The sequence below is a fragment of the Dermacentor andersoni genome, chromosome 4 (genome assembly GCF_023375885.2).
Source record: "Dermacentor andersoni chromosome 4, qqDerAnde1_hic_scaffold, whole genome shotgun sequence".
Taxonomy (NCBI): domain Eukaryota; kingdom Metazoa; phylum Arthropoda; class Arachnida; order Ixodida; family Ixodidae; genus Dermacentor; species Dermacentor andersoni.
The window spans coordinates 151,805,530-151,818,222 of NC_092817.1; the positions used below are offsets into that span (position 1 = coordinate 151,805,530).

General features: G+C 50.4%; 1 protein-coding gene across 1 annotated transcript in view; it reads left to right on the plus strand.

The window, feature by feature from the left end:
* Nucleotides 1-12,693, plus strand: part of mRNA-cap (RNA guanylyltransferase and 5'-phosphatase mRNA capping enzyme) — a 120,338-nt gene that overhangs the window by 58,721 nt on the left and 48,924 nt on the right. The window contains exons 12-13 of the mRNA XM_050185056.3: nucleotides 1,628-1,763; nucleotides 4,399-4,470. Coding sequence (XP_050041013.1) covers nucleotides 1,628-1,763; nucleotides 4,399-4,470 — 208 coding nt within the window. The remainder of the gene's footprint in view (nucleotides 1-1,627; nucleotides 1,764-4,398; nucleotides 4,471-12,693) is intronic.

The following is a 12,693-nucleotide window of genomic DNA, read 5'->3' on the forward strand; positions in this document are numbered from 1 at the left end:
GCCGGCGATCATCGAAAATCTGACCAGCAGGTCAAGCGCGTCGGTTTTTATACATCAGTCATCGAAGGTTCCAGAGTAATCGCTGGTGCCCGCATGTCGTCCAGGAAGTTCTACACCATTCGCGTCGCGTGTAAGGGAAATCAGATTACACAAGGTTCGGTGACAACAGACAGCAAAAAGAACCATCGATAACATTCAAGAAACTTCAGATATGTGCGGGCGTGTCCCGTGCTGAGCGATAACATTTCACTCACACACATGCACAGACAGACAGACAGAGTCAAACCTCGATGTAACCAACCTCGATTTAACTAAATTCTCAATGTAATGAACTATTTTCATGTATCTATTTTAGTTCCATTGAAAACTGTATTTCTTTTTGTGATTTAACGAAGTAATTTTGTGACACAATTTCGACTTAATGAAGTTTTCGGTCATTTCAAGCATATACTTGTAGCCTGTACGGCTGGTAAATCTAGCAATGAAACTAAACATGTTAGCCAAGAAAAAAGTAATTTGCAAGCGTCGTTCCTCAAAAAAAGCCAGAGCAGCAAAGACGCCACCAAAGCATGCGCACCAGGATGCAGTATGCAAGAAACACCGCTGCACCTTTTGTTGTATAACAACTTGTGAAGGCCGTGGAGCGTGCAGCAGCTCAGAGCACTAGGAGAAACACGAGAGCTGACGATTCCCTCAGCACAAGGGGGGGTGAGAAAAAGATGAGCGTGTGTTAACATGATCAAGCACGTGCTAGAGTGGGGGGAGGAGGAGCAGCAGCAGGAGATCCACCCTCTCCCACAGCACGCTTGTCCTTTCCTCTACCCTTGCTATAGCTGCACATGGCTGTCCATATGCGGGTCACACGCCATATCTTGGAGTTAATCTTAGGCAAGTGCAAAGGCCGAACCGAGATGGGCCCTCTGTCGAGTTGTATGCCTGCTACAGGAGAGAGAGTTTATCTGCTTGCAAAACAGAAACGCTGATCAGGCACCAATAAACTTTGACATGCCGATGAGCAGGGCAGTCGACGAAGGAGATGCACAGAGCTTTTCAGAACAGGTCCCGAAAAGCAACACTTCAACATGATGCTTGTGATAATGGCCGATGGTCCAGAAGCAGCTGCGAGGACAAGCTGTTGTGGAACCACGATGTGGATGAAGCAGCTAGCGACCTTGACAACAGTTCTTGTGGTTCCGATGCGGAGTGAAGTGCAGTAAGAATGCTGCTACAGTTTGCAAATAGTATACATTCATTTTTACGCCAAAGGTAAGTTATCTAATGCATTTTTCAAATCATTATGATCTTACTTTCCCATTTTCGCTGATTGAAAAAAGTTCTCATAAAACTTGGCCTGCATAATTAATGCACGCCTCAACATTGCTTTGGTTTCTTGGGAAAAGAAGTGCGTCCGTTCTGCAGGTTTATACAGTATATATATATATATATCTGTGTACACACATCTCTGCCATGTGACCTGCTTCCAACACTTCACACATACACTTTTTTCCACTTTGACACTCCCATTGCTAATGCATTAAAACGAGTGTTCAGAGCTGTCATAAAAGAAAGAAGTGTCTTCCACTTTGGTAACTGTCATTTCCTACTCCTCCTCTGTGTATGACTGCAGGTACATGATGCTCATAGACGGGGAGAACGAGGTGTACTTCATCGACAGGGACAACTGCGTCTTCCAAGTGCGGAACCTGTACTTCCCCAGGCGCAAGGACCGCACCCAGCACATCCAGGAGACGCTCGTCGACGGGGTGAGTGGGCTCGAGAGGGAAATCGGCCTGTCTTCCTTTCGACCCCATATCTTTGCGAGCTCTGCAGTTGGTGGTTTTCTCCTCGACTGTAGGCAGCTTTACAGCTATCAAGGACGTATCTAAGAATCTAGGAAGCTGCATTGCTGGCGGCAACACCTTGTGGTGCTGAGATTTACCATGCAACCCACTGGAAACCTTCTTGTGGCCGTTGGGTTCCGGGCTTGATTCTCGGTCATTAAGGCCGCGTTCATGTGGGGGCGAAATGCAGCTTCTGTACATTGCTTTGGATACACATTTAACAACTTGAGATGGTTGTTAAACCACCTGAAGTTGTTAAACACAGGGGCATCGTTTGTAGCCCCTGCGTTTGCTTTGGCAAACTTAACCAATTGGCAAGTCTAGTATAATCGGTCAGGTAGGGTCAGATCAGTCATACTTCTGTTTCACAACTCTGCCCTTCATAGAAAAAAAAAAACACCTGCAAATGTTTTGACTTGATGTTATGTAGCTGCCGATGTGTTCATCCCAGCAGATAGGCGGAACATAGTTGATCATTACAACTACAATTCAAGTTTGACATGGCAGTTCTGCGGAAACCCGCAAAAGTGGAAAGAAGTAATTAATTAATAAAGGGAAATGCGACATTCACCCAAGTGTAGCAAATTGCTACAAAGGAAACCTTTGTAGCAATTTGCTACGTTTGGGTGAATGTCTCATTTTCCCTCCACAACTCAAGTTTTGGTCAAACAATGGCGCAAAACAGAGACACCAGCACTGGTGCTCGTGTGTACCGTATTTACTCGTGTAATGAACCCACCTTTTTTCCAGATAAGTTGACATAAATTTGGGGGGAGGGTTCATTACGCGGGGAAAAAAAATTTAGATATTTTTTAGGTCGAAATTTTATGTCACAATGAAGATAGGAAAATCGCAATCCCAACCTTACCTTTATAGTAAAAACACGTACGCGATGAATGTGAATTAAAAATTCATTTTTATTTTCATGCTGCTGGCTGCTTATGGTCTGTCTCACTCGGGCTCGCTATCTGAATCCACGCTTCCACTCATATCGCTTGCGACTTCGTCGGCGTCGTCGTCTGGTCCGCGTTCCCGATTTGCGACAGCAGGAACTTTTTGTCCTCACGGATCCGAATGACAAAGCGGTGGAAATCACGCACTTTGTCCCCACAGTCTGCCGGCAGCCGCTGGCATAACGTAGTACGCCTTCTGAGGCACAACACGTTCCGGCGCATGAAACGAGTCGTCCAACCACTGCTCGCCTTAAATTCACTCGCGGCAATGCCGTGACTTCTTGCAGTGGCCCGCGCGTGATTCTGTATCAGCTCGTGGGATACGGCACATCCTTCGTTGCGGAGCCTCTTCACATAGCTCAGAACTTCTTCCTCGACGCGAGGAAACTTGCCCTGCTTCGGCCCGCGAAAGGCCCGGCGATCTTTCTTCGTCGCTCTGAGTTCCTCTTGTTGATTCCTCCAGTAGCGCACACGCACGGGGTCTACACTAAAATGCCGTCCAGCCGCGCGATTGCCATGCTCCAAAGCATGCTCCACGACTTTGAGCTTAAAACCGGCCGTGTAGCTAGCGTAACGCCCCATCGCACAACGCGCAGAAAATGCACAGCACGCACGAAATAATGCAAAGGTCGTAGCGAAGCACTTTAACAGCAACAAAATAGGACTGGCGAAATGGCGACCGACGCTGTCCAAGTGCGTTGTCTTTACTTCGTTCTGCCGCCGCCGCGCATGCATGGCGCTATAAGCAGAGGTTTGCTTTGCATTTAATAGATGGCACTCGGCAACCTGCATCATCATCATCATCATTGTAAAAAAAAAGAATCTAGAGAAGTTTGACAAATTGGTTCGAGAAATACAAAGAAAATAGCCGAGCGTGGTGGAAACTGCCGTCACCCCATTTCAAAGAGGACGCCCCAGTAAAGCCCTTTGCGCATCCACCAACGAATCATGCAAGGTCAATGAACGATCAACGAAAGCGTGCAGTCGACGCCCGCGTCACCCGCGTTCGCGTCGCCGGTGTTCAGCATCGTTGGCTTCAAATGATGTTTATTTTATCACTGCGCGATCAGACAATTTTATGATCGTCGACAGTCGACAGCGCCGGCCAATTGAGCCGAGATAACGCGAACATGCTGAACACCGACGCTGCGGGCGGGTGCGCGTTATTTACGCGACGTAAAAAAAAAAAATTCAATTTTCGACGACAAAAGTGGGGGGTGGGTTCATTACGCGAGTGGGTTCATTACGCGAGTAAATACGGTATGCTTTCCTGTGAACCTATATGTGCCATTGTGACTCCACTACACTGGAGCATTGGTAAAATGAGAAAGATCATGAAAATGCACGAAAATTCTCAAATGAAATGCGCAGCGGGAGCGCATCAACTTATTTTGTAGTTTTCCGGTTGAGCATTAGAAATAACATGGACCCCCTCATTGTCAACGTGGTTACTGTGTACGTTGAGTTTGGCCTCACCAGCACACTTCTTGTAACTACAGCAGGTTGTGGCTCGGTGGGAAAATACGGAAGGCTACTGTTATTGCTGTGGACTGGGTGAAAACTGGCATAGTGTTCATTTCCCCTCTTGCCTCTGCTGGCTGCAGGAAATGATCATTGATGAGGACAATGGCCGGAAGGTGCCACGCTACCTAATCTACGACATCATCCGGTTTCAGGTGCGTACATTGAATATGCTGCCAGCATTCTTGAGTTTCTTGAATCACCTGAGAACAGTCAGGGCACAGTGCAGACCAGGTTTTTTCTTTCTTTGTTTTCTTTTTTTTTTAAATGAGAGAGCACAAATTTTTAGTGCATTGGCATTCTTAGGGTACTTCATACGCTTTCCAGGGGATAAGTTTTTATACACCTATGTCTGGGTCACTGGGTAGTCCATGGTCGAACGGGTAGCACATTGGGCTGCTGTGCTGAGAGAACAGGGTTTGAAACCAACTGCAGGGACAACTTGGATCACTGAGTATGTGGCAATGCATAATTATGTGCTGCTCTTCAACGAACCTGTTTCATGGGTGACTGTAGATGCGAGACTGAGTATGTGGTGCTCTTCAATAAAACTGTGACGCCAACTTGGATAACTACGTAGTATGTGCCACTGAAAATGTACCTCTCTAAAATGATAAAAAAGTTTCTCCGATGCTGTGCGCAGTCGAACCCTCGTCACAAGGGCTCCTCAAGGGCAGCAACCCAACACTTTAGCAGGCTGCACCACAAATGCACTGGGCATGTGCCGCATGACAAGTTTCTCAGCATTTGCTTGCAACGGCATGCCATCCGTTTTGGAGGCTACGTGCTGACTTCGCGGCGGGGCTACATGGCGTTGAGTGCACCCACTGCATTGCCAGCGATTCCACTCCTGTGCCAATGTGCCATACTGCGCCAAATTAGATTTAATTAGCCAACCTGAAAAAAATATCACTAAAATTACACCAAACTGTGCTAAAACGAGTCTTGGAATTTGACGACATCTACCACTGGCAACTGCACCGCCGCTATTACAAAACATGCTCAGCCTGACCAGGTCCGTGCCATGCATTTCTATTAATCCTCTTGTCGTTTGAAATCCTAATTTCCTTGTAGCTGCGCTATGCTAGACACCCTGATCACGAAATTACAGTAAATCCTCATGAACACAGACTCTGATATCTCAAAATATTGTTTAAACAGAACATTTATTTTCCGGCCGTTGTGCCAACCCATGTGTTTTTCACTGCTTATCTCAAAAAGTTTTCACACCGAACTCCTGACATCTTGAAATCTCGACTTTGATAATACCAGGGCAAATGCAATGAGGCAGCGTCGGCAGTGTCGCTGATGTTTCCCTGTTTTTGTTATCACAGCTCGCATGCACTTGCTCAACTGCTGCCTCCCTCTTTGTTGTGGCCTCGCGAAGCAGTGGGGAGCTGAGAGAAAACGCTTTTTTTGTTATTTATTTATTTTTACGTGCAAGCGTATTTGGCCAGCTCGTGAAATCATAAGTGTTTGTCTGAAGCCATGAAGCTAGCGAACGAAGAAGGCGCCTGAGCCTTCGTACTGGCTCCAGTTTGTCTGCAAATTTTGTCTGCACATTTAATTACCACTATGGACAACGACAATGCAGAAATTTGAGGAGAAAAATCGTGAAGTGTCCTTCATACTCTTTAACTAACACTTTGAACAAGAAATCTGACACACGTGTGCCTGAAATTGCGCTGCCGAAATGTTTGCTAATAGTGGATAACGAACAAAAATTATGAAGAACCAACCCTGCTTACTATTCAAGAATATGTGGCGCCTGCACTGGGAGGCGGCTATTTGTGGCACTATATTGCACCCTGTTATGGAGGGGCTCCCCCTTACCAACATGCCTTACCCGTACACGGAAACCAGCCAGTACTTCGAGCACCGTTTCCTCAAGCAGTACGTTCGCAACTCCATGCAGTGGTTGCTACTGCCTCTGATGCAGATGCTGCGACCGTCTCAACGACAGCGTCTCAAAGCACTAGCTGTCACAAGGCAAGAATTCGAGTATGCTCTCCTTACCACCATGCCATCATGTGGTACTGAACGGTACTATCCTGCCAGCAGTACCGCCACAGCGCCAACCCACAGCACAATCTGCCTCTTTCGTGGCGCGACGGCGCATGCGCCCTACCCTAGCGGATTACCGTATAATGCGGAATATAGGTCGACCCCTTTACATTGAAGCAAAGAAGTCACCATAAAAATTATAAGGCACAAAACTTTGTTTTATTTAGTGGTGCCGCCAGACTCGTCACCTGCTCATTCGTTTAAGCTGTCTGAACTCTCGTCCGAAGACGACTGCTTTTCACTGGCTGCGTCCCACAACATGTCATCCCCGGTGCCGTCCAAGGAGTCACTAATGCAACACTTCTTGAATTCCCTCACCACCATATTGTCACAGACAAAGCCACAAAAGACTTCGGTCGACGCTAAAGATCTTTTTATATATGTCGCTGTCCTGGCACCCTCGTCGTTCTCTTCTTCTCGGAGCCACCCAACATGCCTAGCATGTGGCACCGAATCGCACCGAGTGGCTGTCAGCTGTGTCGAGGCCGTGGCATTACCCCCCTCCCTAGAAGCATCGTCTCGATGCGGAACATTGAGGCACTGGAGATTGCCACGGGGATGCTGTTAAGAGGGACGTAGATGGTGAGAGAGGCGTGGGACTTTGCGTTCAGCGGGAGTGGTATAACTTCAATCTAGAGACGTGAACGACATCGGACAGGCTTGGGCGTCGGGAACGGCGAGCGGTGCCTCCTCCTTCAGGAATCACTTCGTATGTGACGTCGCTGAGTCGTTGAACGATCCGATAAGGTCCAAAGTAGCGGCGCAAAAGTTTCTCCGACCGACCACGCTGGCGAATCGGTGTCCACACCCATACTTTGTCACCGGGTTGATAAGTGACGTCGCGGTGACGAAGATTGTATCGGTCGGCGTCGTTGTGTTGTTGGTAGCGGATACGCATTCGTGCGAGCTGGCGTGCCTCTTCGGCGCATCGAGCGAATTCGGCAGCATCATTGACAACATTAGAACAGTAGGTGGGTAAGAGCATTGCGTCCAACGTTGTGACAGCTTCCCGGCCGTGCACCAAGCGAAAAGGGGTGAAGCCGGTAGTTTCTTGAACGGCAGTATTATATGCAAACGTAACATATGGGAGAACGTCGTCCCAGTTTTTGTGGTCGACGTCAACATACATGGAAATCATATCAGCGATCGTTTTGTTTAGTCTTTCTGTGAGCCCGTTCGTCTGGGGATGGTAAGCAGTGGCTTTGCGGTGAACGGTACCACTGAGAAGCATGATATCTTCTGTGAGCTGCGCTGTAAATGCTGTGCCCCGGTCGGTTATAACCACTCTTGGAGCACCGTGGCGGAGTACGATACCATGTACAAAGAAGGTCGCAATATCATTTGCAGTGCCTCGTGGGAGAGCTCGGGTTTCAATGTAACGTGTTAGGTAGTCTGTGGCAACAGCAATCCAACGGTTACCAGCCCTCGACGTGGGGAATGGTCCAAGCAAATCTATTCCAACCTGCTGAAAAGGGATCCGCGGAGGATCCACGGGATGGAGAAGACCAGCGGGACGCACGGGTGGTGTCTTGCGTCTCTGGCAGTCACGGCATGTCTTCACGTATTGCTTGACGTCACGGCGAAGGTTAGGCCAGAAGTACTTTTGGCGTATGCGTGAAAACGTCCGTGCGAATCCCAAGTGGCCCGAAGATGGATCGTCGTGAGATGCCCGCAGGATGTCGTCACGTAGTGAAGAAGGCACTACAAGGAGGCAGGCGGTTGCGGTCGATTGAAAACCCAATTTGTAGAGAACGCCATCGCGGAGAAAAAACGAGGAGAACTTGCTGATGAACATACGAGGCGGCTCCGGTAGACGGTTCTCAAGGTAGTCGATGAGAGGCCGGAGTTCTGAATCATCGCGCTGTTGCTTGCTGCAATGGTTTTGTCGGGGTCTGGTCGAATGCCCTCGTAGCTGACGACATGGCCTAAAAATTTGAGTTCGTCATACCCGAAATGGCATTTTTCAGGCTTTAAAGACAGGCCAGCAGTACGAATTGCGTCAAGAACTGCTTGTAAGCGCTGGAGGTGCTGCTCAAAAGTTTCCGAAAAGACAACGATATCATCTAAATAGACAAGGCATGACTGCCACTTGAGACCTGATAGAACCGTGTCCATCATGCGCTGAAAAGTGGCAGGCGCAGAGCACAATCCGAAAGGAAGGACCTTGAATTCATAGAGTCCGTCAGGCGTAATAAATGCCGTTTTCTCACGGTCACGCTCATCAACCTCTATTTGCCAGTAGCCGCTGCGAAGGTCCATCGATGAGAAGTATCGAGCATTTCGAAGGCGGTCCAAAGAGTCGTCGATGCGGGGAAGGGGATAAACGTCCTTCTTCGTAACGTTGTTAAGCTTGCGATAGTCAACGCAAAAACGCAGTGTGTCGTCTTTCTTTTTCACCAGAACCACAGGTGACGCCCATGGACTGGTGGAGGGCCGTATGATATCGTCGGTAAGCATTTGTTTGACTTGATTCCGGATGGCGTCTTGCTCTTTACGAGAAACACGGTAGGCACGTTGGCGCACGGGTCTTTCATTGGGATTTGTAATAATTCTGTGTTTCGCAGTAGGCGTTTGGTTGACCTTCGATGTTGAAGCGAAACAGTCCGCAAAAGACTGTAAAAGGCTTCGAATGCTAGCCTGTTGTTCACCTGATAATTTAGAATTCACATCAATATTGCTGTTGGCTGGTACGTCACAGTTAGAATCTCCATCATTTTGCCCTACAGTTAAACAAGCGGGAAAATCACTGACTGGCTCCAAATAGGCGATGGCAGTTCGTGGGGCGAAGTGCTGGTATTCACGACTGAAATTGGTCACTAAAATCTGAGCAGTCCGTGACGACAGCTGCAAGATGCCGCGGGCTACGCAAACCTGTCGAGCCAACAAGACTGACAGATTGCCTTCAGCGATTCCGAGATGGGGAGGATCATCGTCTGTTTCTACGGTGATCAACGCAGTACTCCGGGGTGGTAAAGTAGCCCAGTCACCCGAAACGCGTAACACCGTGGACTGTGGGTGGTAGTCGTCCGAATGAGTTGCGTGTTCGCTGGAAAATGTGACAAGCAACTCGCGAAGGTTTATGATTGCGCCGTACTCCCGAAGAAAGTCCATGCCGAGTATGACCTGCCTAGAGCACTCTTCCAGTATAATAAATGAGCCGACAAATGTGACCTCGCGAATTTGTACCCTCGCAGTGCATTTGCCGATCGGCGTGAGAACATGACCGCCGGCTGTACGGAGCTTAGGTCCTGGCCACGGTGTCGTCACCTTGCGAAGTGCCGTAACCAGTTGTCCGCTCATAACAGAATAATCGGCGCCAGTATCGACAAGAGCGGTGACCGGGTGGTTATCTACAGAAACGAGTATGTCGGCTGAAACAGGTTCAGGGTTTTCGAAGAAAGGTGTCGAAGGTGCGCAGTCGTCGTTGTCGTCGTCGTTATCGTCGTCGTCGGGGTGTCGCAGCGGAGGATCTTTCGAAGTGCGTTGGACAGCGGCCCCACCTCCGGAGGTCGCTGTTCTCAGTTTCCCCGACTTGGGCTCGTGGGCCGATTGCCCACGGAAGCGGAGAACGTAGTGTAGCGGCTAGGTGACGCCGATCGTCGAGGAGGTGGTGATCGTGACTGGCGCCTCTGCGGAGACGGAGATCGGGTCGTTGGCAGGGACTGTTCAACCGGTGGGAACTGCGCGTACGGCGACGAAGGTTGACTGGCCAGATATTGCTGGATTTCTCTCGGGCGCTCTCCCTCACGTGGGCGACGAGCGCCGGGGTGATAGCCCTGGAGTCCAATTCTTCGGTAGTAGCAGGCACGGTACACGTGGCCCGCTTCGCCACAGTGGAAGCAGAGTGGCTGGTAGTCAGGTGTGCGCCACACGTCTGACTTTCGCGTATTGATTCGGGGGCTCGGGGACCCGTACATATTTGTACGTGAACCTTGGCCCTGGAAGTGACACAGCGGTTCTTCAGAAGAAGGCGGGTTACGGTGGTTCCCGGGTTGCACAGGTAGCCTCACTGCTTGCGCATAAGTCAGTACGGGGGCGGCTTCAGGTCTGGTTTGCACGAATGGCTGTGCTGCCTGGCGAACTTCTTCGCGGACGATATCTGTGAGGGATGTTACGGTCGGTTGAAATCGCACTCCCTGTAGCCGGTCGAGCTCCTCACGCACGACACTACGCACAAGCTCTCGAAGCGCATCGGTGTCATAGGGTAACGAGACAGAAGATGCTGATCCCAGGTTGATTTGGCGATCGTAGACCGAGGAGCGTTGTTGAAGGGCTCGCTCCATTGTTGTCGCCTCACTGACGAACTCAGCTACTGTAGCTGGAGGCCTTCGCATCAGTCCAGCAAACAGCTGCTCTTTAACTGCACGCATCAGTAGGCGTACTTTCTTCGCTTCTGTCATGCCAGGGTCAGCACGCTTGAAAAGCCGCGTCATGTCTTCTACGAACATGGCTACGCTTTCGTTCGGCCTTTGAACCCTATTCTGAAGGGCTTGCTCTGCTCGCTCTTTTCTTGCGGGGCTGCTGTACGTGTCGCGTATCTGCCTTTGAAATTCTTGCCAGGTGGTGATGGATGGCTCGTGGTTAGCGAACCATGTTCGGGCAGAGTCCTCTAGGGCGAAGTACACGTTCCTTAACTTTTTCTGCTCGTCCCAATAATTGACGTCAGCCACACGATCGAATTCGTCGAGCCAGTCTTCCACGTCCTCAAAAGGCTCACCATGGAACGGCCGCGGCCAGCGTGGGGTGTGGAGAACCAGCGACGCAGGAGGCTGTCCCGTACCGTACGTCTCCTGTGTCTGGCTTGCGGTTGTGGTGGACATCCTCGGCAGATCTTGGAGGCCGTATTCCGGAGGCAGTCTTTGAAGCCGTCGGCTTTTGCGTAGGTTGACCGCGCTCTGTTCCTGGGGGTCAGAGTACATAGACGTGTACCCAGCACCTCCACCAATTTGTCACAGACAAAGCCACAAAAGACTTCGGTCGACGCTAAAGATCTTTTTATATATGTCGCTGTCCTGGCACCCTCGTCGTTCTCTTCTTCTCGGAGCCACCCAACATGCCTAGCATGTGGCACCGAATCGCACCGAGTGGCTGTCAGCTGTGTCGAGGCCGTGGCAATATTGTCGGGCAGCGAGCGCCAAGCCTGCGACACCCATGTGGCCACAGTGGCGAGAGGCGGCCTGCGCAACCGGCCAGTTGGGGTCGTCGGGTTGTCGCTGGCCATCCACTGATTATATTGTTCGCGGACACGGTCTTTAAAGGGCTTGTTGAGCACGACGTCCAGTGGCTGAAGCGTTGACATCATGCCTCCCGGAATGACGGCGAGTTCCGTCGTGGAGTGCCTGCTTCACACCTGCGGTCAAGTGCCCGCGAAAGGCATCCAAGACAAGCATGCTCGGACACCGCAGGAGTGCGCCGGGTCGCCGATTCCAGGCGGTCTTAATCCAATTGAGCATGAGGGCCTCGTCCATATAGCCCCTTTTCAATCACGCGAACGACAACATCCCGCGGGAAAGCCTCTTTCGGCAGCATCTTCCTCTTGAATATTATGTATGGCGGCAGCTTTCTGCCGTCTGCAGTACACGAGAGCATCACCGTGCAGCGCGAACGCTCGTTCCCCGTAGAAAGAAGCTTGACTTCCTTTGCGCCGCGTTCGCATACTGTGGTGGGCGACGGCATGTCGAACCACACCGGCGTTTCATCAGCGTTGCCGATCTGTCCCAACATGTAGCCATGCTGCTGCCGGACACGGATAACATAGCGCTGGAATTCGATCAGCTTGTCCTCGTATGCCTCTGGCAGCTTCTGGCAGATTGATGTGCGCCATCGAAGTGCGAATCCCTTGCGTCGCATGAAGCGACAAACCCAATAAATGGAGCCCTTGAATTGTTCCTTGGGCAGTCCGGATTCTCTGGCGATCTTAATAGCTTTGATGCGGATGAGTTCTGCTGTCACTGGCAAAGATCTGGCACGATGCCCGCGGACGAAATCCGCCACCCTGTCTTCGAGCTCCGGGTGCACCGCGCCATAGAATAAAGAACCGCGCGGCGCCCGTGAGTTGGGCCGCGTCAGTTACCAAGGGGGCGATAACGATGCGGATGCTGAAAGGTCTGCGCTCCTACATGTTGCCAGACGACTATTCATGTTGTGCCAAGGGCCGGTATATAAGTCGAGGGGTGAACTTTTAGTAATATTTTTTGGAAAAAAACCTCAACCTATATTCCGCACTATACGGTAGTCGCAAAACGTTTTGGAAGGGTCGAGCGCGTTGCCGCGCGCCGGAAAGTCCCCCGAAAAAAGAAAAAAAGCCCTCAGAC